The sequence below is a fragment of the Ranitomeya variabilis genome, chromosome 2 (genome assembly GCF_051348905.1).
Source record: "Ranitomeya variabilis isolate aRanVar5 chromosome 2, aRanVar5.hap1, whole genome shotgun sequence".
Taxonomy (NCBI): Eukaryota; Metazoa; Chordata; class Amphibia; order Anura; family Dendrobatidae; genus Ranitomeya; species Ranitomeya variabilis.
This window is the reverse complement of record NC_135233.1, coordinates 3,090,628-3,117,250: the sequence shown is the minus strand read 5'-3', so window position 1 is coordinate 3,117,250 and position 26,623 is coordinate 3,090,628. Positions and strand designations below refer to the sequence as shown.

Below are 26,623 nucleotides of genomic sequence, written 5' to 3'. Positions count from 1 at the left end.
TTTCTGTCCGACCTGTTCGCACCTATCATCTGCTTTTCGTCTGATCTGTTGTCAACTATCCCCTGCTTCCTGTCTGACCTGTTGTCAACTATCCTCTATTTCCAGTCCAACCCTTTCTCACCTGTCCTCTGCTTCCAGTCCGACCCATTCTCACCTGTCCTCTGCTTCCTGTCTGTTCTGTTCTTACCTTTCCTCTGCTTTCTGTCCGACCTGTTCTCACCTATCATCTGCTTTTCGTTCGATCTGTTGTCAACTATCTCCTGCTTCCTGTAAGACCTGTTGTCAACTATCCTCTCCTTCCTGTCCGACCAGTTCTCACCTATCCTCTGCTTCTTGTCCAACCTGTTCTCATCTCTCCTCTGTTTCTTGCCCAACCTGTTCTAACCTGTCCTCTGCTTCCTGTCTGACCCGTTCTCACCTGTCCTTTGCTTCATGTCCGACCTGTTGTCAACTATCCTCTGCTTCCAGTCTGACCCATTCTCATCTCTCCCCTGCTTCCTGTTTGTTCCATTCTCACCTGTCCTCTGGTTCCTGTCTGACCTGTTCTCACCTGTCATCTGCTTCCTGTTCAATCTGTTGTCAACTATCCTCTATTTCCAGTCCAACCCTTTCTCACCTGTCCTTTGCATCCTGTCTGACCTGTTATCACCTGTCCTCTGCTTCATGTTTGATCTGTTCACATCTATCCTCTGCTTTCTGTCCAATCTGTTGTCAGCTATCCCCTGCTTCCTGTTTGACTCGTTCTCACCTGTCCTCTGCCTCCAACCACGACTTTTTCTCATCTGTCCTGTGCTTCCAGTCCAACCTGTTCACACCTATCCCCTGCTTCCTGTCCGACCTGTTGTCAACTATCCTCTATTTCCAGTCCAACCCTTTCTCACCTGTCCTTTGCATCCTGTCTGACCTGTTATCACCTGTCCTCTGCTTCATGTTTGATCTGTTCACATCTATCCTCTGCTTTCTGTCCAATCTGTTGTCAGCTATCCCCTGCTTCCTGTTTGACTCGTTCTCACCTGTCCTCTGCCTCCAACCACGACTTTTTCTCATCTGTCCTCTGCTTCCAGTCCAACCTGTTCACACCTATCCCCTGCTTCCTGTCCGACCTGTTGTCAACTATCCTCTATTTCCAGTCCAATCCTTTCTCACCTGTCTTCTGCATCCTGACTGACCTGTTATCGCCTGTCCTCTGCTTCCTATCTGACCCGTTCTCACCTGTCTTCTGCTTCCTGTCTTACCCGTTGTCACCTGTCCTCTGCTTCCTGTCTGACCCTTTCTCACCTGTTCTCTGCTTTCTGCCTTACCCATTGTCATCTGTCCTCTGCTTCCTGTCCGACCCATTCTCAGCTGCCCTTTGTCTTTAATCATGACCTGGTTTCACCTGTCCTCTGCTTCCTGTCCACCTGTTCTCACCTGTCCTCTGCTTCCTGTTCAACCCTTCTCACCTGTGCTCTGCTTCCTGTTCAATCTGTTCTCACCAGTGCTCTGCTTCCTGTTAGACCCGTTCTCACCTGTCCTCTTCTTCCTGTCAGACCCATTCTCACCTGTCCTCTGCTTCCTGTCAGACCCATTCTCATCTGTCCTCTGCTTCCTGTCCACCTGTTCTCACCTGTCCTCTGCTTCCTGTTCAACCCTTCTCACCTGTGCTCTGCTTCCTGTTCAATCTGTTTTCACCAGTGCTCTGCTTCCTGTTAGACCCGTTCTCACCTGTCCTCTTCTTCCTGTCAGACCCATTCTCACCTGTCCTCTGCTTCCTGTCAGACCCGTTCTCATCTGTCCTCTGCTTCCTGTCCACCTGTTCTCACCTGTCCTCTGCTTCCTGTCAGACCCATTCTCACCTGTGCTCTGCTTCCTGTTCAATCTGTTCTCACCTGTGCTCTGCTTCCTGTCCACCTGTTCTCACCTGTCCTCTGCTTCCTGTTCAACCCTTCTCACCTGTGGTCTGCTTCCTGTTCAATCTGTTCTCACCTGTGCTCTGCTTCTTGTTAGACCCGTTCTCACCTGTCCTCTGCTTCGTGTCAGACCCGTTCTCACCTGTCCTCTGCTTCCTGTCAGACCCGTTCTCATCTGTCCTCTGCTTCCTGTCCACCTGTCCACTGCTTCCTGTCTGACTATTCTCACCTGTCCTCTGCTTCTGGTCTGACCCGTTTTTATTTTTCCTCTTCTTCTTGTCCTCTGCTTCCTGTTTGCTTGTTCTCACCTGTGCTCTGCTTCCTGTCAGACCCGTTCTCACCTGTCCTCTGCTTCCTGTCAGACCCATTCTCACTTGTCCTCTGTTTCCTGTTAGACCCATTCTCACCTGTCCTCCGCTTCCTGTTCAATCAGTTCTCACCTGTGCTCTGCTTCCTGTCAGACCCATTCTTCCAGGTTGCAGCACCAAGTGAAGAAACACAATCTGATTGTAGCTTCATATGACGTTGTTAGGAATGATATTGTCCTGTCCTCTGCTTCCTGTTAGACCCATTCTCACCTGTCCTCTGCTTCCTGTTAGACCCATTCTCACCTGTCCTCTGCTTCCTGTCAGACCCATTCTCACCTGTCCTCTGCTTCCTGTCAGACCCGTTCCCACCTGTCCTCTGCTTCCTGTTCAATCAGTTCTCACCTGTCCTCTGCTTCCTGTTAGACCCATTCTCACCTGTCCTCTGCTTCCTGTTAGACCCATTCTCACTTGTCCTCTGTTTCCTGTTAGACCCATTCTCACCTGTCCTCCGCTTCCTGTTCAATCAGTTCTCACCTGTGCTCTGCTTCCTGTCAGACCCATTCTTCCAGGTTGCAGCACCAAGTGAAGAAACACAATCTGATTGTAGCTTCATATGACGTTGTTAGGAATGATATTGTCCTGTCCTCTGCTTCCTGTTAGACCCATTCTCACCTGTCCTCTGCTTCCTGTCAGACCCATTCTCACCTGTCCTCTGCTTCCTGTCAGACCCGTTCCCACCTGTCCTCTGCTTCCTTTCAGACCCGTTCTCACCTGTCCTCTGCTTCCTGTCCAACCTGTTTTCACCTGTGCTCCGCTTCCTGTCAGACCCATTCTCACCTGTCCTCTGCTTCCTGTCAGACCCGTTCTCACCTGTCCTCTGCTTCCTGTCAGACCCATTCTCACTTGTCCTCTGTTTTCTGTTAGACCCGTTCTCACCTGTCCTCTGCTTCCTGTCAGACCCATTCTCACTTGTCCTCTGCTTCCTGTTAGATCCATTCTCACCTGTCCTCCACTTCTTCTTCAATCAGTTCTCACCTGTGCTCTGCTTCCTGTCAGACCCATTCTCACCTGTCCTCTGCTTCCTGTCAGACCCGTTCTCACCTGTCCTCTGCTTCCTGTCAGACCCATTCTCACTTGTCCTCTGTTTTCTGTTAGACCCGTTCTCACCTGTCCTCTGCTTCCTGTCAGACCCATTCTCACTTGTCCTCTGCTTCCTGTTAGATCCATTCTCACCTGTCCTCCACTTCTTCTTCAATCAGTTCTCACCTGTGCTCTGCTTCCTGTCAGACCCATTCTCACCTGTCCTCTGCTTCCTGTCAGACCCGTTCTCACCTGTCCTCCGCTTCCTGTTCAATCAGTTCTCACCTGTGCTCTGCTTCCTGTCAGACCCATTCTCACCTGTCCTCTGCTTCCTGTCAGACCCATTCTCACCTGTCCTCTGCTTCCTGTTAGACCCATTCTCACCTGTCCTCTGCTTCCTGTCAGACCCATTCTCACCTGTCCTCTGCTTCCTGTCAGACCCGTTCTCACCTGTCCTCTGCTTCCTGTTCAATCAGTTCTCACCTGTCCTCTGCTTCCTGTTAGACCCATTCTCACCTGTCCTCTGCTTCCTGTTAGACCCATTCTCACCTGTGCTCTGCTTCCTGTCAGACCCATTCTCACCTGTCCTCTGCTTCCTGTCAGACCCGTTCTCACCTGTCCTCTGCTTCCTGTTCAATCAGTTCTCACCTGTGCTCTGCTTCCTGTTAGACCCATTCTCACCTGTCCGCTGTTTCCTGTTAGACCCATTCTCACCTGTGCTCTGCTTCCTGTCAGACCCGTTCTCACCTGTCCTCTGCTTCCTGTCAGACCCATTCTCACCTGTCCTCTGCTTCCTGTCAGACCCGTTCTCACCTGTCCTCTGCTTCCTGTTCAATCAGTTCTCACCTGTGCTCTGCTTCCTGTTAGACCCATTCTCACCTGTCCGCTGTTTCCTGTTAGACCCATTCTCACCTGTGCTCTGCTTCCTGTCAGACCCGTTCTCACCTGTCCTGTTTCCTGTTAGACCCATTCTCACCTGTCCTCTGCTTCCTGTCAGACCCGTTCTCACCTGTCCTCTGCTTCCTGTTCAATCAGTTTTCACCTGTCCTCTGCTTCCTGTCAGACCCATTCTCACCTGTCCGCTGTTTCCTGTTAGACCCATTCTCACCTGTCCTGTTTCCTGTTAGACCCATTCTCACCTGTCCTCTGCTTCCTGTCAGACCTGTTCTCATCTGTCCTCTGCTTCCTGTCCACCTGTCCTCGGATTCCTGTCTGACTATTCTCACCTGTCCTCTTCTTCTGGTCTGACCCGTTCTTATTTTTCCTCTTCTTCCTGTCCTCTGCTTCCTGTCAGACCCATTCTCACCTGTCCTCTGCTTCCTGTCAGACCCATTCTTATCTGTCCTCTGTTTCCTGTCAGGCCTGTTCTCACCTGACCTCTGCTTCCTGTCAGACCCATTCTTATCTGTCCTCTGTTTCCTGTCAGGCCTGTTCTCACCTGTCCTCTGCTTCCTGTCAGATCCATTCTTATCTGTCCTCTGTTTCCTGTCAGGCCTGTTCTCACCTGACCTCTGTTTCCTGTCAGGCCTGTTCTCACCTGACCTCTGCTTCCTGTCAGACCCATTCTCACCTGTCCTCTGCTTCCTGTCAGACCCATTCTTATCTGTCCTCTGTTTCCTGTCAGGCCTGTTCTCACCTGACCTCTGTTTCCTGTCAGGCCTGTTCTCACCTGACCTCTGTTTCCTGTCAGGCCTGTTCTCACCTGACCTCTGCTTCCTGTCAGGCCTGTTCTCACCTGACCTCTGCTTCCTGTCAGGCCCGTTCTCACTCGTCCTCTGCTTCCTTTCCAACCGGTTCCCACCTGTCGTCTGCTTCCTTACCCCACAACACAGCATAAATAGCATCTGAGCCACTCATTGGTGGAGGCAGGCCACAATGTGGTCAGTGAGTGGCTTAGTAGTAATTTACCGCATTTCCAGCATATCGCAGGTTGCTCAAGTGAAGAGAGACCACTGAGGACCAGGTCAGTGTGGGATAAGGAGCTGCAAGGTTGTCAGCATCTTTTTATCAAATGCTGGACACAGGTACAGGTGTCTCGCCAGCAGCTCCATTCTGGCTTCTTCCTGCCCATCATCTTGGCCGACAGTTTCCTCCTGGGACCTTCGTACTAAGCACTTTTTAAATCAATGTGTTCTCACTATGGCATAGTTCCTTCATGGAGCCTGTCAGCAGTTCCTGTGACCCTAACCCTAAGAAGCATGAAAAGCTGACAGTTTCCCTTCACCAACCAATAATCTCTGTTCCTCCCTGCAGAGTGCGTTTACACTCTGCCTGTGACATGCTGCATGCTGCTGAACCGGGAACAGTCTCTAGACTTTTCTGGGCCTTACACCTGTGTCTGTGACGCTACAGGCTTCCAGGACACCCAAGCAGTGTAGTCAATGTATTTGTACACCTCTAGCAGTGGAAGAAGGTCTGTCTGTAAGGTCGTGGGGTACCACCCTGCCCCAATACTCATCACCCAATATCTATAATATAATTGTTTGCTTACCATCAAAGCATAAGTGAGTCCGAGCCCGACCTGACCTGATGGCAGCAGAGAATTAGTGATGGAGGCAACAGCAGCGACCAGCACCACGCATGCACCAATGTATTCCTACAACCGGAAGAAGTGGGAGAGATATAACCACTGATGCACAATAAACTTCCCATCACTGCTGCTGAAATCTCATCATCCCTCATGTCACTCACCATTCGCACCTCTAGCCATCGGTTGGCCGCTGTGAGGAACAGAGAAGCAATGTTATTGGAGTCTGTGAGTTCTAGAAGCTTCTGCCGGAATCGGATCTCGTACCTGCAAAAATCATAGATCCGCCAAGTCACCAGGCACGTACTGAACCCGGACACCATGCCACCTGGACAGCTCATCACCCAGACATGAACTCAACATGGACGGCTCATCACCCAGACATGAACTCAACATGGATGGCACATCACATGGACAGCATATCACCCAGACATGAACTCAACATGGACAGCTCATCTCCCAGACATGAACTCAACATGGACGGCACATCACACGGACAGCATATCACCCAGACATGAACTCAACATGGACGGCATATCACCCAGACATGAACTCAACATGGACGGCACATCACACGGACAGCTCATCACCCAGACATGAACTCAACATGGACGGCATATCACCCAGACATGAACTCAACATGGACGGCACATCACACGGACAGCATATCACCCAGACATGAACTCAACATGGACGGCATATCACCCAGACATGAACTCAACATGGACGGCACATCACACGGACAGCATATCACCCAGACATGAACTCAACATGGACGGCATATCACCCAGACATGAACTCAACATGGACGGCACATCACATGGACAGCTCATCACCCAGACATGAACTCAACATGGACGGCATATCACCCAGACATGAACTCAACATGGATGGCACATCACATGGACAGCTCATCACCCAGACATGAACTCAACATGGACGGCATATCACCCAGACATGAACTCAACATGGACGGCTCATCACCCAGACATGAACTCAACATGGATGGCACATCACATGGACAGCATATCACCCAGACATGAACTCAACATGGACAGCTCATCTCCCAGACATGAACTCAACATGGACGGCACATCACATGGACAGCATATCACCCAGACATGAACTCAACATGGACGGCATATCACCCAGACATGAACTCAACATGGACGGCACATCACATCGACAGCTCATCACCCAGACATGAACTCAACATGGACGGCATATCACCCAGACATGAACTCAACATGGACGGCATATCACCCAGACATGAACTCAACATGGACGGCACATCACATGGACAGCATATCACCCAGACATGAACTCAACATGGACAGCTCATCTCCCAGACATGAACTCAACATGGACGGCACATCACATGGACAGCATATCACCCAGACATGAACTCAACATGGACAGCTCATCTCCCAGACATGAACTCAACATGGACGGCACATCACATGGACAGCATATCACCCAGACATGAACTCAACATGGACGGCATATCACCCAGACATGAACTCAACATGGACGGCACATCACATGGACAGCTCATCACCCAGACATGAACTCAACATGGACGGCATATCACCCAGACATGAACTCAACATGGATGGCACATCACATGGACAGCATATCACCCAGACATGAACTCAACATGGACAGCTCATCTCCCAGACATGAACTCAACATGGACGGCACATCACATGGACAGCATATCTCCCAGACATGAACTCAACATGGACCGCACGTCCCCTTGGCAGCACATCACTGTCAGGAAATAGGAAGAATTTCCTATTACTTCAATTACACATACAGAGCTCTCAGCTGCAGTTTCCTCTGCCTGCCAGCACAGGCTGGAATTCTAAGCCACTCTTCCTCCTCCCCCCTGCTATATAGCTGTAATGTGAGACCAGCATGCCAGCAACGTTCACTGAGGAATTTTTATGGCTTTGAGCTGGGAAAGCCAGTCTTTTGTCTGAAACCATGTGCTTCTTTGTGTATCAGAGAGTTATTCAAGATGGAATAATTCCACCCCAAATAGTGACATAGACCTGAAAGTTATATATCTGGTATGTGCAACAAGAGGGCTCCTAACTGGTGGGTTTCGGGAGCCCAGCACGTAACAGAAAGTGAGAAACGCATTACTACGTAACTGGGTCACCCAGCTACATGTTTATACTTAAATGAATCCCTAGGTCACGCTGTGCATAATGACACGGGTGTCGTCTTTCTACGAGGTTCATACGCCAAGATATGTGGGATGATGGTTTTTCAATCCTCAAGAAAGAGGAGTGCATTCCATAGCTCTGCCCACCCCATGAGGCCATCCAGAGGGAGAGACCCTTAGTTTTGGGCAAAGGTATAAAACTCAGAGGCCCAGACAAAGGGGGTTCTGTTGCCGGGGGATTCAGCTAGGACAGGCTGTGCAATCTGACCTGAAGATAAGTGGGGAAGGTCCCCTCCCTCAACCACCACACGGCACACCATTGAATGATATGAACGAACCATAAGTAGTGTTGAGCATTCCGATACCGCAAGTATCGGGTATCGGCCGATACTTGCGGTATCGGAATTCCGATACCGGTATTCCGATACTTGCCGCGTATCGGATACCGGAATCGGAAGTTCCAAGATTCAAAATTCAGAAATTCAGCCAATGAGAATGATTCCAAGTGTGGGCACATCCTGTTTAGCATGGAGGGCATGAAAGTACTGGCAAGGCTGTGATTGGCTGCTGAAATGATGTCATGATGCAGTTTAAAAGTCGCTGGCGCCATTTTGCGATCACTCTGCTGTGAATTCAGTTAGTGACAGGACGCTGTTTGCTGACTGAGGGACAGTTTAGAGATAGCGATTTGCTTCTTTGTGCTTTCCAAAGGCTAATTTAGCAACCGCTGTGTTCACCTACTATTCACCTTGCTTTTGCCTTGTAGCGCTGTTTTCACAGCGATCTGCAAGGTCTGTGTGTGTGTGTGTGTGAGTGCAGCCCACTCTCTAGTCTGAGTGCAGCCACATAGGCCATCCATAGCTGGTTGTATTCAGTTCAGGGAGGGTGGTTCATTGCCTCATACTGTTCTTTTTTTTTTTTTTTTCAAGTAGTGTAGTCTGCTGCTAATTTATTAAAAAAAATCCTATTAGTGTCTTTCCACCCGTCTCCAGCTAATTTGTGGAAAAACACTACATAGGATAAAGTAGAGGAGGGTTTTTGGGCCTTGCAGCGCCGTTTACGGCTGTCTGCACGGTCTCCGTGTGACTGCAGCTCGCCCTGTAGTCTGTGAGCAGCCGTAGCCTGGTTGTCTCCAGCTCAGGGTTGTTCACTGCGTCATACCGCCAAATCAATTTTAATTTTTTTTCAAGTAGTGTAGTCTGCTGCTAATTAATTTAAAAAAATCCTATTAGTGTCTTTCCACCCGTCTCCAGCTAATTTGTGGAAAAACACTACATAGGATAAAGTAGAGGAGGGTTTTTGGGCCTTGCAGCGCCGTTTACGGCTGTCTGCACGGTCTCCGTGTGACTGCAGCTCGCCCTGTAGTCTGTGAGCAGCCGTAGCCTGGTTGTCTCCAGCTCAGGGTTGTTCACTGCGTCATACCGCCAAATCAATTTTATTTTTTTTTCAAGTAGTGTAGTCTGCTGCTAATTAATTTAAAAAAATCCTATTAGTGTCTTTCCACCCGTCTCCAGCTAATTTGTGGAAAAACACTACATAGGATAAAGTAGAGGAGGGTTTTTGGGCCTTGCAGCGCCGTTTACGTCTGTCTGCACGGTCTCTGTGTGACTGCAGCTCTATCTGTTGTCAGTTCAGCCCCCAAAAAAGAAATAAATAATAAAGTTCACCAAACACACCAGTTACACCACTTTACATTTGTGTAGGCCACATTAGCTCATATTAAAGTCTAGTCCACACTTTAGAAAATTAGTGTTTCTTATACCTGTTAGGAGGAGTTGCTCAGGAATAAGCACACAAATCCGTTAGTACTTTTCTGCTTATCTTTATCAGTCAACCAAGATGAAGAAGGCAGTGAGTAAGGCACGGGGGCGTGGGAGCCGTCGCGGAGCAGGGAGGGGACGTGGGGATTCTGTGCCTGCTGCGGGCACCGGTGACTCATCAGCACCCACTTTCACCAGGCAACAGTCGTTCATGCGAAGCTTTGTGTCCGAGCGCCGTACACCGCTGCTGCGTGAAGACCAAATTGAAGCCGTTGTCGGATGGATGGCAGCTAATGCATCAACTTCCATTAGTGCCACATCCTCTCAGACACAGAGCACTGGAGAGCAGCCATCTGTCTCTTCACCACCTGCCAAATTGCCCAGGCAGACAGAGAGCCCAGGACAGGAGCCGTCTCTACTTCTGTTCTCTGAATCTCTTGGCTTGGAAACAGGGGGCCAGCCAAGCAGCATTGGAGAAATGGAAGAAGAGGCAGGGTGCAGTGATGCCCAACAGCTTTTTCTGTCTTCCTCTGAAGAGGCGGGTGGGCCAGTGGCTCCGGTCACCACATCGCAGGCCGCATCAGCTGATGATGACACTCAGGTGCCACTTACTGGTGCGTGCTCTGCTGCTGAGACTACCCAGGAGGAGCAGTTGGGGGCAGAGGGTAGTGTAGATGATGAGGTCCTCGACCCATCTTGGCGTGAGGGACAGGAAGGTGGTGGGAGCAGCTCTGAGGAAGAGATTCCCCGTACGGCCCAAAGAGGGAGAGGGAGGGGGAAGACCGCGGATCCTGCAGCCTCCGCTTTGGCACCCGTTAGGAGCATGTCTCTTCCAAAAGCCAAAAAGGGCGCTCCCAAGACTTGCAGTGCCTGGTCCTTTTTTGACACAGTTGCAGATGACATTTGCTATGTCAGATGCAACGTGTGTCATCACAAAGTCAAAAGAGGTCGAAATGTCAGCAGCCTCAATACCTCCAACATGTGGAAACATGTGCGCACCAGGCACCCGGCGTTGTTAGAAAAACACACTGAAGAGGTAGGCCAACCAACAGCGGCAGCTACCACCTCTTCAGCTCGTGTTGCCTCTTCCTCTAGCTCACACGCAGCTGGTTCGGCTTCCTCCCAGGATCGCCGTGGAAGAACCTCTGGCCCTGTTGTCCAGAGACCCGCTGTAATTCCACCCGCAGCACCACTTTCCCAGTCATCCACACACTCCCAGCCCAGTCTACAGCCATCGGTAGTACAGGCATGGGAGAAAAGGCGGCCTTTCTCGTCAAACCACCCACGAGCACAGGCTCTGACTGCAGGCATTGCCAAACTTCTTTCACTGGAAATGCTGTCATTCAGGCTGGTGGAGACTGACAGCTTCCGTGACTTGATGTCATTGGCAGTCCCACAGTACAATGTGCCCAGCCGCTTTTACTTCAGCAGGCAAGCCGTCCCTGCCCTGCACAAGCATGTGGAGGGACACATAAAACACGCGCTACTGAACGCCGTCAGTAGCAAGGTCCACCTCACCACCGATGCGTGGACCAGTCAACATGGACAGGGGCGATACCTTTCCCTCACTGCCCATTGGGTTAATGTAGTTGAGCCGGGTACAGACCGTGCGAGTGGCGCAGGACGTGTCCTGCCCACTCCAAGGATTGCAGGAATCCATTCTGTACGCATTGACTCCTCCTCTTACACCAGTTCCTCAGAATCATCGCTGCAGGAGCCGTCACAGTCCACCTCCACATGGACCCGTGATGAACGTGTACCTGTTACGACCGACATGAGCACAGCCGTGGCCAAACGTCAACAGGCCGTCTTGAAATTAATTTTTTTGGGGAATCGTAGCCACACAGCGCAGGAGCTCTGGAATGCCATCAAGCAGGAGAGCGATGTGTGGTTTGTGCCAGCGAATCTCCAGCCAGGCATGGTAGTGTGTGATAATGGCCGAAATCTGGTGGCAGCTCTGGGCCTCGGCAACCTCACTCACATCCCATGTCTGGCACATGTGCTCAATTTGGTCGTGCAGAGCTTTTTGAGGGACTATCCGGATCTTGATGCACTGCTGCACAAGGTCCGCCTAGAGTGTGCTCACTTGCGGCGTTCCAGCACGGCAAAAGCGCGCATTGCGGCTCTGCAGCGCCGACACCGCCTGCCGGAACATCGCATCATATGTGACCTACCTACCAGGTGGAATTCCACGTTACATATGTTGGAGCGGTTGTGTGAGCAGCAGCAAGCTGTAATGGAGTACCAGCTGCTTCAGGCGCAAAAAAGTCGCAGTCAGCGCCGTACAGACTTCACAACCACAGAGTGGGCCACTATGAATGACGTCTGCCAGGTTTTGCGTCCCTTTGATTATTCCACGCGGATGGCGAGTGCAGATGATGCACTAGTCAGCATGACTGTCCCCCTTATCTGCCTGCTTGAAAAATCACTGCAAGCGCTAAGGGATGATGTTGTGGAAGAGGTGGAGGATGAGGATTCACCATTTCCATCATCTTCTGGACAGTCAGCGCCACGTGGTTCCTCACAAACGCGTAGGCAGGGGACAGTTTGTGAGGAGGATGAGGAGGAGTCAATGGAGGAGGAAGACGTCCGTCCAGAGGAGGGAGTTACACAATTGTCCAGTACTCAGTGTGTACAGCGAGGGTGGGGTGATGACGAGCGGGCAGAGATCACGCCTCCAGCTGGGGACAGCGTTTCTTGGGCAGTTGGCAGTCTGCAGCACATGGTGGATTACATGCTGCAGTGCCTGAGAAACGACCGCCGCATCGCCCACATTCTCAACATGTCTGATTATTGGGTGTTCACCCTCCTCGATCCTCGCTACCGGGACAACGTAGAAAGCCTCATCACACCGTTGAACCGTGAGCGAAAAATGCGGGAGTACCAAGACACACTGGTCAATTCCATCATCTTCTCCATTCCAACTGAGAGAAGTGCTGCTAGTGCATTCCAAAGCAGCTCAGTGCGTCCAGGCAGTGGTGGAGGCTCTGCACAAAGAGGGAGCAGAAGCAGTGCCTCTGCCCAAGGCAAGACCAGTATGGCCCAACTGTGGCACAGTTTTCTGTGCCCCCCACAAAAGTCTACACCATCACAGACGGCTCCAGTCAGCAGGAGGCAACGGTTCCGTCAGATGGTGACAGACTACATGTCTTGCCCTCTTGCTGTACTCCCAGACGGCTCTTCCCCTTTCAAGTTTTGGGTCTCAAAGCTGGATACATGGCCAGAGCTAAGCCAGTATGCATTGGAGGTGCTGTCTTGCCCTGCGGCCAGTGTATTATCAGAACGTGTCTTTAGTGCTGCAGGTGGTGTACTAACTGACCGTCGCATGCGACTATCCTCCGATAACGTTGACCGGCTTACTTTCCTGAAAATGAACAAGGCCTGGATCTCGCAGGAATTTGCCACTCCTCCTCCTGATTAAATAATTAGGTCACTGTATACGTTATCCAGGTCTCCTGTTGTGTTCATCTTTCTACCACCTGAACTTAAATTCCTGTGCTCCAACACCGCCAGTTGAGGCTCAGAAGTGCCGTCTGCACAGTCAAAACATACGACCCAGTGTTATTGGGTTTCAGTAACGTCAGCTGATCCCCAGCTGTGTAGCCGGCAATGTGTCATGCGACCGCCACGCTGACACAACAACTGAAATGTAAGGGAATCTGTCCCCCCCCCCCAAGGCGTTTGTTACTGAAAGAGCCACCTTGTGCAGCAGTAATGCTGCACAAGGAAAAGGTAGCTATTTTTGTTTAGCTCCTTGCACACGCAGAACTTAACACTTATAAAATGTGTCCCCTGCAACCGTAAAACCGTCCCGGAGGTGGGACTTTCCTTCGTAATGTGACGCAGCACAGCCGTCATTCCTACCCCCCCGGCGCCGCGCACCGGCTCCTCAGCGTTGTTTTATTCCGTCCCGGAGCCTGCGCTGTTATGTTATCCCGTGGCCAGGCACACTTAGCGCTGCCCGTCTTCTGGCATCATTTGGTGTCAGGATGGCTGCGCCTGTGCGGCCGCGCTGGCAGAGAGCCCGCCTCGCAGTGTCTTCTGATTTAATCCCACTGGGGGCCTGGGATCCATGGACATGCGCAGTGCATATCTGAACCTCCACCTCTCACTCATCTCCCTATGGCTTCTTCAGACTGTTCGGTGTCAGCTGGTCCCTAATAGCATGCCACGGCCGTGACACCGCACAGTCTTAAGAAGCCGTAGGGAGGGGAGTGAGAGGCGAGGATATGCACTGCGCATGTCCATGGATCCCAGGCCCCCAGTGGGATTAAATCAGAAGACACTGCGAGGCGGGCTCTCTGCCAGCGCGGCCGCACAGGCGCAGCCATCCTGACACCAAATGATGCCAGAAGACGGGCAGCGCTAAGTGTGCCTGGCCACGGGATAACATAACAGCGCAGGCTCCGGGACGGAATAAAACAACGCTGAGGAGCCGGTGCGCGGCGCCGGGGGGGTAGGAATGACGGCTGTGCTGCGTCACATTACGAAGGAAAGTCCCACCTCCGGGACGGTTTTACGGTTGCAGGGGACACATTTTATAAGTGTTTAGTTCTGTGTTTGCAAGGAGCATGATGAAAAGAGCCACCTTTTCCTTTTGCATCTTTTGTGCTGCACAAGCTGGCTCTTTCAGCTACAAACGCCTTGGGGGGGGGGTTAAAGGTTCCCTTTCGACTTTCTCAGGCTTCGGCCTACATTGTGTTTCTCTGCTTTTCCACCTGTCCCTGGGCTCCAACACCGCCAGTTGCCGTCCAGAAGTGCTGTACGCACAGTCAACAGTCGCTCCTCTGTTATTGGGGTTCAGTAACGTCAGCTGTTCCCCTGCTGTGTGTGTGGCAATCCCTCCTACCTCCTCCTCCTCCACCTGTCTCTGGGCTCCAACACCGCCAGTTGCCGTCCAGAAGTGCTGTACGCACAGTCAACAGTCCCTCCTCTGTTATTGGGGTTCAGTAACGTCAGCTGTTCCCCTGCTGTGTGTGTGGCAATCCCTCCTACCTCCTCCAACCTCCTCCTCCTCCACCTGTCCCTGGGCTCCAACACCGCCAGTTGCCGTCCAGAAGTGCTGTACGCACAGTCAACAGTCCCTCCTCTGTTATTGGGGTTCAGTAACGTCAGCTGTTCCCCTGCTGTGTGTGTGGCAATCCCTCCTACCTCCTCCAACCTCCTCCAACCTCCTCCTCCTCCACCTGTCCCTGGGCTCCAACACCGCCAGTTGCCGTCCAGAAGTGCTGTACGCACAGTCAACAGTCCCTCCTCTGTTATTGGGGTTCAGTAACGTCAGCTGTTCCCCTGCTGTGTGTGTGGCAATCCCTCCTACCTCCTCCAACCTCCTCCTCCTCCACCTGTCCCTGGGCTCCAACACCGCCAGTTGCCGTCCAGAAGTGCTGTACGCACAGTCAACAGTCGCTCCTCTGTTATTGGGGTTCAGTAACGTCAGCTGTTCCCCTGCTGTGTGTGTGGCAATCCCTCCTACCTCCTCCAACCTCCTCCTCCTCCACCTGTCCCTGGGCTCCAACACCGCCAGTTGCCGTCCAGAAGTGCTGTACGCACAGTCAACAGTCCCTCCTCTGTTATTGGGGTTCAGTAACGTCAGCTGTTCCCCTGCTGTGTGTGTGGCAATCCCTCCTACCTCCTCCAACCTCCTCCTCCTCCACCTGTCCCTGGGCTCCAACACCGCCAGTTGCCGTCCAGAAGTGCTGTACGCACAGTCAACAGTCGCTCCTCTGTTATTGGGGTTCAGTAACGTCAGCTGTTCCCCTGCTGTGTGTGTGGCAATCCCTCCTACCTCCTCCAACCTCCTCCTCCTCCACCTGTCCCTGGGCTCCAACACCGCCAGTTGCCGTCCAGAAGTGCTGTACGCACAGTCAACAGTCCCTCCTCTGTTATTGGGGTTCAGTAACGTCAGCTGTTCCCCTGCTGTGTGTGTGGCAATCCCTCCTACCTCCTCCAACCTCCTCCTCCTCCACCTGTCCCTGGGCTCCAACACCGCCAGTTGCCGTCCAGAAGTGCTGTACGCACAGTCAACAGTCGCTCCTCTGTTATTGGGGTTCAGTAACGTCAGCTGTTCCCCTGCTGTGTGTGTGGCAATCCCTCCTACCTCCTCCAACCTCCTCCTCCTCCACCTGTCCCTGGGCTCCAACACCGCCAGTTGCCGTCCAGAAGTGCTGTACGCACAGTCAACAGTCCCTCCTCTGTTATTGGGGTTCAGTAACGTCAGCTGTTCCCCTGCTGTGTGTGTGGCAATCCCTCCTACCTCCTCCAACCTCCTCCAACCTCCTCCTCCTCCACCTGTCCCTGGGCTCCAACACCGCCAGTTGCCGTCCAGAAGTGCTGTACGCACAGTCAACAGTCCCTCCTCTGTTATTGGGGTTCAGTAAGGTCAGCTGTTCCCCTGCTGTGTGTGTGGCAATCCCTCCTACCTCCTCCAACCTCCTCCTCCTCCACCTGTCCCTGGGCTCCAACACCGCCAGTTGCCGTCCAGAAGTGCTGTACGCACAGTCAACAGTCCCTCCTCTGTTATTGGGGTTCAGTAACGTCAGCTGTTCCCCTGCTGTGTGTGTGGCAATCCCTCCTACCTCCTCCAACCTCCTCCTCCTCCACCTGTCCCTGGGCTCCAACACCGCCAGTTGCCGTCCAGAAGTGCTGTACGCACAGTCAACAGTCGCTCCTCTGTTATTGGGGTTCAGTAACGTCAGCTGTTCCCCTGCTGTGTGTGTGGCAATCCCTCCTACCTCCTCCAACCTCCTCCTCCTCCACCTGTCCCTGGGCTCCAACACCGCCAGTTGCCGTCCAGAAGTGCTGTACGCACAGTCAACAGTCCCTCCTCTGTTATTGGGGTTCAGTAACGTCAGCTGTTCCCCTGCTGTGTGTGTGGCAATCCCTCCTACCTCCTCCAACCTCCTCCAACCTCCTCCTCCTCCACCTGTCCCTGGGCTCCAACACCGCCAGTTGCCGTCCAGAAGTGCTGTACGCACAGTCAACAGTCCCTCCTCTGTTATTGGGGTTCAGTAACGTCAGCTGTTCCCCTGCTGTGTGTGTGGCAATCCCTCCTACCTCCTCCAACCTCCTCCTCCTCCACCTGTCCCTGGGCTCCAACACCGCCAGTTGCCGTCCAGAAGTGCTGTACGCACAGTCAACAGTCCCTCCTCTGTTATTGGGGTTCAGTAACGTCAGCTGTTCCCCTGCTGTGTGTGTGGCAATCCCTCCTACCTCCTCCAACCTCCTCCTCCTCCACCTGTCCCTGGGCTCCAACACCGCCAGTTGCCGTCCAGAAGTGCTGTACGCACAGTCAACAGTCGCTCCTCTGTTATTGGGGTTCAGTAACGTCAGCTGTTCCCCTGCTGTGTGTGTGGCAATCCCTCCTACCTCCTCCAACCTCCTCCTCCTCCACCTGTCCCTGGGCTCCAACACCGCCAGTTGCCGTCCAGAAGTGCTGTACGCACAGTCAACAGTCGCTCCTCTGTTATTGGGGTTCAGTAACGTCAGCTGTTCCCCTGCTGTGTGTGTGGCAATCCCTCCTACCTCCTCCAACCTCCTCCTCCTCCACCTGTCCCTGGGCTCCAACACCGCCAGTTGCCGTCCAGAAGTGCTGTACGCACAGTCAACAGTCGCTCCTCTGTTATTGGGGTTCAGTAACGTCAGCTGTTCCCCTGCTGTGTGTGTGGCAATCCCTCCTACCTCCTCCAACCTCCTCCTCCTCCACCTGTCCCTGGGCTCCAACACCGCCAGTTGCCGTCCAGAAGTGCTGTACGCACAGTCAACAGTCGCTCCTCTGTTATTGGGGTTCAGTAACGTCAGCTGTTCCCCTGCTGTGTGTGTGGCAATCCCTCCTACCTCCTCCAACCTCCTCCTCCTCCACCTGTCCCTGGGCTCCAACACCGCCAGTTGCCGTCCAGAAGTGCTGTACGCACAGTCAACAGTCCCTCCTCTGTTATTGGGGTTCAGTAACGTCAGCTGTTCCCCTGCTGTGTGTGTGGCAATCCCTCCTACCTCCTCCAACCTCCTCCTCCTCCACCTGTCCCTGGGCTCCAACACCGCCAGTTGCCGTCCAGAAGTGCTGTACGCACAGTCAACAGTCGCTCCTCTGTTATTGGGGTTCAGTAACGTCAGCTGTTCCCCTGCTGTGTGTGTGGCAATCCCTCCTACCTCCTCCAACCTCCTCCTCCTCCACCTGTCCCTGGGCTCCAACACCGCCAGTTGCCGTCCAGAAGTGCTGTACGCACAGTCAACAGTCCCTCCTCTGTTATTGGGGTTCAGTAACGTCAGCTGTTCCCCTGCTGTGTGTGTGGCAATCCCTCCTACCTCCTCCAACCTCCTCCAACCTCCTCCTCCTCCACCTGTCCCTGGGCTCCAACACCGCCAGTTGCCGTCCAGAAGTGCTGTACGCACAGTCAACAGTCCCTCCTCTGTTATTGGGGTTCAGTAACGTCAGCTGTTCCCCTGCTGTGTGTGTGGCAATCCCTCCTACCTCCTCCAACCTCCTCCTCCTCCACCTGTCCCTGGGCTCCAACACCGCCAGTTGCCGTCCAGAAGTGCTGTACGCACAGTCAACAGTCCCTCCTCTGTTATTGGGGTTCAGTAACGTCAGCTGTTCCCCTGCTGTGTGTGTGGCAATCCCTCCTACCTCCTCCAACCTCCTCCTCCTCCACCTGTCCCTGGGCTCCAACACCGCCAGTTGCCGTCCAGAAGTGCTGTACGCACAGTCAACAGTCCCTCCTCTGTTATTGGGGTTCAGTAACGTCAGCTGTTCCCCTGCTGTGTGTGTGGCAATCCCTCCTACCTCCTCCAACCTCCTCCTCCTCCACCTGTCCCTGGGCTCCAACACCGCCAGTTGCCGTCCAGAAGTGCTGTACACACAGTCAACAGTCGCTCCTCTGTTATTGGGGTTCAGTAACGTCAGCTGTTCCCCTGCTGTGTGTGTGGCAATCCCTCCTACCTCCTCCAACCTCCTCCTCCTCCACCTGTCCCTGGGCTCCAACACCGCCAGTTGCCGTCCAGAAGTGCTGTACGCACAGTCAACAGTCGCTCCTCTGTTATTGGGGTTCAGTAACGTCAGCTGTTCCCCTGCTGTGTGTGTGGCAATCCCTCCTACCTCCTCCAACCTCCTCCTCCTCCACCTGTCCCTGGGCTCCAACACCGCCAGTTGCCGTCCAGAAGTGCTGTACGCACAGTCAACAGTCCCTCCTCTGTTATTGGGGTTCAGTAACGTCAGCTGTTCCCCTGCTGTGTGTGTGGCAATCCCTCCTACCTCCTCCAACCTCCTCCAACCTCCTCCTCCTCCACCTGTCCCTGGGCTCCAACACCGCCAGTTGCCGTCCAGAAGTGCTGTACGCACAGTCAACAGTCCCTCCTCTGTTATTGGGGTTCAGTAACGTCAGCTGTTCCCCTGCTGTGTGTGTGGCAATCCCTCCTACCTCCTCCAACCTCCTCCTCCTCCACCTGTCCCTGGGCTCCAACACCGCCAGTTGCCGTCCAGAAGTGCTGTACGCACAGTCAACAGTCCCTCCTCTGTTATTGGGGTTCAGTAACGTCAGCTGTTCCCCTGCTGTGTGTGTGGCAATCCCTCCTACCTCCTCCAACCTCCTCCTCCTCCACCTGTCCCTGGGCTCCAACACCGCCAGTTGCCGTCCAGAAGTGCTGTACGCACAGTCAACAGTCGCTCCTCTGTTATTGGGGTTCAGTAACGTCAGCTGTTCCCCTGCTGTGTGTGTGGCAATCCCTCCTACCTCCTCCAACCTCCTCCTCCTCCACCTGTCCCTGGGCTCCAACACCGCCAGTTGCCGTCCAGAAGTGCTGTACGCACAGTCAACAGTCCCTCCTCTGTTATTGGGGTTCAGTAACGTCAGCTGTTCCCCTGCTGTGTGTGTGGCAATCCCTCCTACCTCCTCCAACCTCCTCCTCCTCCACCTGTCCCTGGGCTCCAACACCGCCAGTTGCCGTCCAGAAGTGCTGTACGCACAGTCAACAGTCGCTCCTCTGTTATTGGGGTTCAGTAACGTCAGCTGTTCCCCTGCTGTGTGTGTGGCAATCCCTCCTACCTCCTCCAACCTCCTCCTCCTCCACCTGTCCCTGGGCTCCAACACCGCCAGTTGCCGTCCAGAAGTGCTGTACGCACAGTCAACAGTCCCTCCTCTGTTATTGGGGTTCAGTAACGTCAGCTGTTCCCCTGCTGTGTGTGTGGCAATCCCTCCTACCTCCTCCAACCTCCTCCAACCTCCTCCTCCTCCACCTGTCCCTGGGCTCCAACACCGCCAGTTGCCGTCCAGAAGTGCTGTACGCACAGTCAACAGTCCCTCCTCTGTTATTGGGGTTCAGTAACGTCAGCTGTTCCCCTGCTGTGTGTGTGGCAATCCCTCCTACCTCCTCCAACCTCCTCCTCCTCCACCTGTCCCTGGGCTCCAACACCGCCAGTTGCCGTCCAGAAGTGCTGTACGCACAGTCAACAGTCCCTCCTCTGTTATTGGGGTTCAGTAACGTCAGCTGTTCCCCTGCTGTGTGTGTGGCAATCCCTCCTACCTCCTCCAACCTCCTCCTCCTCCACCTGTCCCTGGGCTCCAACACCGCCAGTTGCCGTCCAGAAGTGCTGTACGCACAGAGCCAAACACCTCGCCAATGTGTTAGTGGGGTTCAGCACCGCCAGCTGTTCCCCTGCTGTGTATACGGCAACGTGTACTGCGACCGCCACGCAGGCACAACAAGTTAAATTTAAGGGAACCTGTCCCCCCCCCCCCCAGGCGTTTGTTACTGAAGGAGCCACCTTGTGCAGCAGTAATGATGCAAAGGGAAAAAGTGCCTCTTTTCGTGGTGCTCCTTGCACATGCGGAACCTAACAGTTATGAAATGTGTCCCATCACAGCGTAAAACCGTCCGGTAGGTGGAACTTTCCTTTGTCGTGTGACGCAGCACAGCCATCATTTTTACCCCCTTGGCGCCGTGCGCCGCCTCCTCAGCGTTGTTTGAATCTGTCCCGGAGCCTGCGCTGTTAGGTTAGCCCTTGGCCATGCACACATTTTGCGCTGCCCGTCTTCTGACATCATTTGGTGTCAGGCTGGCTGCGCCTGTGCGGGTGCGCTGGCCGAGATCCCGCCTCGCAGTGTCGTCTAATGTAATCCCACTGCGGGCCTGTGATCCGTGCCCGTGCGCAGTGCATATCCTCGCCTCTCACTCCCCTCCCTATGGCTTCTTCAGACTGTGCGATGTCAGCTGGTCCCTAATAGCATGCCACGGCCGTGACACCGCACAGTCTGAAAAAGCCGTAGGGAGGGGAGTGAGAGGCGAGGATATGCACTGCGCACGGGCACGGATCACAGGCCCGCGGTGGGATTACATTAGACGACACTGCGAGGCGGGCTCTCTGCCAGCGCGGCCGCACAGGCGCAGCCAGCCTGACACCAAATGATGTCAGAAGACGGGCAGCGCAAAATGTGTGCATGGCCAAGGGCTAACCTAACAGCGCAGGCTCCGGGACAGATTCAAACAACGCTGAGGAGGCGGCGCACGGCGCCAAGGGGGTAAAAATGATGGCTGTGCTGCGTCACACGACAAAGGAAAGTTCCACCTACCGGACGGTTTTACGCTGTGAGGGGACACATTTCATAACTGTTAGGTTCCGCATGTGCAAGGACCATAATTAAAAGAGCTAAGTTTACCTTTTCCAGCATTAGTGCTGTACACAATGGCTCTTTCAGCTACAAACGCCTGGGGGGGGGGGGTTAAAGGTTTCCTTTCAACTTGCTCGAGTGCAGGCTTCGGCCTACACTCCGCTCCCCCTGCTCCTCCTGCTGACCCTGGGCTCTAACACCGCCAGTTGGGGCCCGGTACTGCTAGCTGCACAGAGAAAAACACCAGCCAATGTGTCAGTGGGGTTCAGCACCGCCAGCTGTTCCCCTGCTGTGCAGCCGGCATCGTGTCCTGCAAAAGCCACGCAGACACAAGAACTGAAATTGAAGGGAACCTGTCCCCCCTCCCCCAGGCGTTTGTACGTTTTAAAGGCCACCTTGTACAGCGGTAATGCTGCATGTGTGCAAGGTGGCTCATAAACGTATTCTCCTCGCACATGTGGAACTGAAAACACGTCTGCAATGTGTCCTCTGTGTGACCATTTAACCGTCCCGGTGGTGTGACTTTCCTTTGTAATGACACGCTGCAACCCCCTTGGTAGCGCTGCCCGTCTTCTGGCATCATGGTTTGGCTGCCTGCGCCTCTGCGGCCGCCCTGACCCACACAACGCCCCTCGGTGTCTTATTTATTGGGACTGCGAGGGTGTAATTGATGGGCAGGATCAGTGCATAAGTTCGCCTGTCCCTCATCTCCTTCCGCCTTGTTCGGACTGTGCGGCTTCATGGCCGTGGCATGCGATAAGGGATCAGATGACGCCGCACAGTCTGAAGCGGGTGTAAGGACCCGAGTGCGAGAGGCGAACATATGTGCTGCGCCAGGCCCTGAATCCCAGCCCCGCAGTGTTTTTACAATGTTAAGACACTGCGGGGCTGGGATTCATGGGCATCGCGAACCGCACCGGCCGACATTACATGATGCCAGAAGATGGGCAGCGCTAACGGCGCTAGGCCAGGGGATAACACGACAGCGCAGACTCCTGTACAGCAAATAACAACGCTCAGGAGGCTGCACCCAGCACCAAGGTGGGATTCTTGACACCTGTGCTGCGTCTCATTACAAAGGGAACTCGCGCCTCCAACACAGTTTGACTGTATAAAGGGCTAAATGTTATACGTGTTTCATTCAGCGTGTGCAAGGAGCGAAATTAAAAGAGCAACCTTTGACTTGTGCAGCACTACTGCTGCATAAGCTGTGGCTCTTCTACTTTCTAACCCCTGAGGGGGGGTTAAAGGTTACCTTTGAAATTGGTTCAAGTAGGCTTCGGCCTACACTCTGCTCCCCCTGCAGAGCCCGGGCTCCAACACCGCTAGTTGCTGTCCGGAAGTGCTGGCTGCACAGAGCCAAACACCTCGCCAATGTGTCAGTGGGGTCCAGCACCGCCAGCTGTTCCCCTGCTGTGTAGCCGGCAACGTGTCCTGCGACCGCCACGCAGACACAACAGACCCAAAGCTGCCGCCAGTGCAGGCTTCGGCCTACACTCCCCTCCCCCTGCTCCTGCTCCTCCTCCTCCTGCTGACCCTGGGCTCTAACAAACCGCCAGTTGGGGCCCAGATGTGCTAGCTGCACAGAGAAAAACACCAGCCAATGTGTCAGTGGGGTCCAGCACCGCCAGCTGTTCCCCTGCTGTGCAGCCGGCAACGTGTCCTGCAAAAGCCACGCAGACACAAGAACTGAAATTGAAGGGAACCTGTCCCCCCTCCCCCAGGCGTTTTTACGTTATCTAGCCACCTTGTACAGCGGTAATGCTGCATGTGTGCAAGGTGGCTCAGAAACGTATTCTCCTCGCACATGTGGAACTGAAAACACGTCTGCAATGTGTCCTCTGTGTGACCATTTAACCGTCCCGGTGGTGTGACTTTCCTTTGTAATGACACGCTGCAACCCCCTTGGTAGCGCTGCCCGTCTTCTGGCATCATTGTTTGGCTGGCTGCGCCTCTGCGGCCGCCCTGACCCACACAACGCCCCTCGGTGTCTTATTTATTGGGACTGCGAGGGTGTGATTGATGGGCAGGATCAGTGCATCAGTTCGCCTGTCCCTCCTCTCCTTCCGCCTTCTTCGGACTGTGCGGCTTCATGGCCGTGGCATGCGATAAGGGATCAGATGACGCCGCACAGTCTGAAGCGGGTGTAAGGACCCGAGTGTGAGAGGCCAACATATGTGCTGCGCCAGGCCCTGAATCCCAGCCCCGCAGTGTTTTTACAATGTTAAGACACTGCGGGGCTGGGATTCATGGTCATCGCGAACCGCACCGGCCGACATTAAATGATGTCAGAAGATGGGCAGCGCTAACAGCGCTAGGCCAGGGGATAACACGACAGCGCAGACTCCTGTACAGCAAATAACAACGCTCAGGAGGCTGCACCCAGCACCAAGGTGGGATTCTTGACATCTGTGCTGCGTCTCATTACAAAGGGAACTCGCGCCTCCAACACAGTTTGACTGTATAAAGGGCTAAATGTTATACGTGTTTCATTCAGCGTGTGCAAGGAGCGAAATTAAAAGAGCAACCTTTGACTTGTGCAGCACTACTGCTGCATAAGCTGTGGCTCTTCTACTTTCTAACCCCTGAGGGGGGGTTAAAGGTTACCTTTGAAATTGGTTCAAGTAGGCTTCGGCCTACACTCTGCTCCCCCTGCAGAGCCCGGGCTCCAACACCGCTAGTTGCTGTCCGGAAGTGCTGGCTGCACAGAGCCAAACACCTCGCCAATGTGTCAGTGGGGTCCAGCACCGCCAGCTGTTCCCCTGCTGTGTAGCCGGCAACGTGTCCTGCGACCGCCACGCAGACACAACACACCCAAAGCTGCCGCCAGTGCAGGCTTCGGCCTACACTCCCCTCCCCCTGCTCCTGCTCCTCCTCCTCCTGCTGACCCTGGGCTCTAACAAACCGCCAGTTGGGGCCCAGATGTGCTAGCTGCACAGAGAAAAACACCAGCCAATGTGTCAGTGGGGTCCAGCACCGCCAGCTGTTCCCCTGCTGTGCAGCCGGCAACGTGTCCTGCAAAAGCCACGCAGACACTTGCTCTTGGACCTTCTGCTCCCCATCCTGGTTCCAGTACCGTCAGCTGGTTCCGGGCAGAGCCTTTGGCTTAGGTGCCTCCCTTTGGTATCCGAGTTCCACCAACGTCAGGTGGTCCTTGGTAGTGCTTTCAGGCACGGGTACCTCCTGCTTAGTAACCGGGTTCCAGTAACGTCAGCTGGTCCTCGGTAGTTCCATTGGCTCTTGGACCTTCGGCTACCCATCCGGGTTCCAGCACCGTCAGCTGGTTCTCGGCAGTGTCTTTTGCTCTTGTACCTTCTGCTCCCCATCCTGGTTCCAGTACCGTCAGCTGGTTCCGGGCAGAGCCTTTGGCTTAGGTGCCTCCCTCTGGGTATCTGAGTTCCACCAACGTCAGGTGGTCCTTGGTAGTGCTTTCAGGCACGGGTACCTCCTGCTTAGTAACCGGGTTCCAGTAACGTCAGCTGGTCCTCGGTAGTTCCATTGGCTCTTGGACCTTCGGCTACCCATCCGGGTTCCAGCACCGTCAGCTGGTTCTCGGCAGTGTCTTTTGCTCTTGTACCTTCTGCTCCCCATCCTGGTTCCAGTACCGTCAGCTGGTTCCGGGCAGAGCCTTTGGCTTAGGTGCCTCCCTCTGGGTATCTGAGTTCCACCAACGTCAGGTGGTCCTTGGTAGTGCTTTCAGCACAGGTACCTCCTGCTTAGTAACCGGGTTCCAGTAACGTCAGCTGGTCCTCGGTCGTTCCATTGGCTCTTGGACCTTCGGGTAGCCATCCGAGTTCCAGTTCCATCAGCTGGTTCTCGGCATTTTCTCAGCCTTCTTGTACCTTCTGCTACATTTCCAAGTTCAAGAGACTAAACACGATGACCCGGAAGACCACCCCTAAGATGACGACGACACCAGAGACGACAACCACCGTGATGACGACGACCCTGGAGACGATGACCCTGAAGACCACCCCGATGACGACGACCCCGGAGACCACCCCGATGACGACGACCCCGGAGACGACGACCCTGGAGACGACGACGACCTGGAAGACCGAGAAGCAGAAGAACAAGAGGCTGCAGAACAAAGAGCAGAAGGACATTAAGCATAACACAAAATATCAGAGCAAAAAATATTATGTAAATTATAAGCAGAAGAAGACTAAGCAGTGTATGGGGGTGAGTCCGTTCCTCCTCGTGGTGCCCCTGGATAAAGCCTGATGCTGCAGGCCAAACTGAACGCGGACAAATGTAACTGTTTTGTGACAGGCAGAACGGAAGGTGTAATCTTCAAACTTTTATAGATAACAACTACGGGAATGCCTGTCACAAATAAGAATATGATGAAGAAGTAGAATATGATGAAGATAATAGTAAACTAAAAACAATATGAACAATGTAACCCAAAAAATAATAGGTAGAAGATGAAGAAGAAGATGAATAAGGTGAAGAAGTTGATGTCAAAGAAGCTGATGATGAGGATAATTAAGAAGAAAGCGTGGGAGAAGTAAAAAAAAAGGTGAAGGGCGTGGAAGCAGTGAAACATCAATATCTGACATTAAAAAAAAAATTAACATAGTCAAATTCTTTCTAACGCCGAACGTCATAAAAAAAAACGCAAAATCCTGCTATTCTATTACATTGGGCTAAACCTCTGTGCCTTTAATATCTCCGCCACGTCCCCCAATACATCCTACATTATTCTTAGTTGTTTTCCTTCATGTAGAATGAACCTACAAGTGTATAAAGGGTTTCTTTTAATTCCGATATTTTCGTCCCATTGACTTGCATTGGGATCGGGTATCGGTATCGGATTGGATCCGATATTTTGACGGTATCGGCCGATACTTTCCGATACCGATACTTTCCGATATCGGAAAGTATCGCTCAACACTAACCATAAGTCAATTTTCACCATTAATCCCTTTTTATTTGTAATTGTTTGTACATACGATACTTGCCTTATTTTCTAATATATTTTTACCCTTTTGTAAACACTGTCTACCTTTTTGGAGTAAAATATATAAAATTACTAGCTTTGTTTCTCCTTGCTCTATAACGTACTGTCACGTCCTCTGAAGTGAATTACACTACTAATTTTGGTTGGCTCCGGACCCTTTCTTTATTAAGAAATTGGAGCTGGTGGCAGCGGATTTGTCCTGTACATTTGGGGAACTTAGTAGCGAGGGATGGCATTGATAATTATTGTTCCCGCCTGAGCGGGAGTAGTAATATCACCCTCGCTGCAGCGTGCCCATTAGCCAGTACAAAGTAAGGCAGCCTTTA

The 26,623-nt window shown here is 53.3% G+C and overlaps 1 protein-coding gene across 4 annotated transcripts in view; it reads right to left on the bottom strand.

Annotated features, from left to right (window-relative positions):
• Positions 1–26,623, bottom strand: part of ABCC8 (ATP binding cassette subfamily C member 8) — a 458,344-nt gene that overhangs the window by 50,187 nt on the left and 381,534 nt on the right. For all 4 annotated transcript variants that reach the window (XR_013220972.1, XR_013220971.1, XR_013220970.1 and 1 more), the window contains exons 30-31: positions 5,969–6,071; positions 5,769–5,873 (exon numbers count right to left, since the gene is read on the bottom strand). Coding sequence is in view for 1 of the 4 variants with exons in the window: in XM_077281846.1 (XP_077137961.1) it covers positions 5,769–5,873; positions 5,969–6,071 (208 nt within the window). In the remaining 3 variants the exon portion in view is untranslated. The remainder of the gene's footprint in view (positions 1–5,768; positions 5,874–5,968; positions 6,072–26,623) is intronic.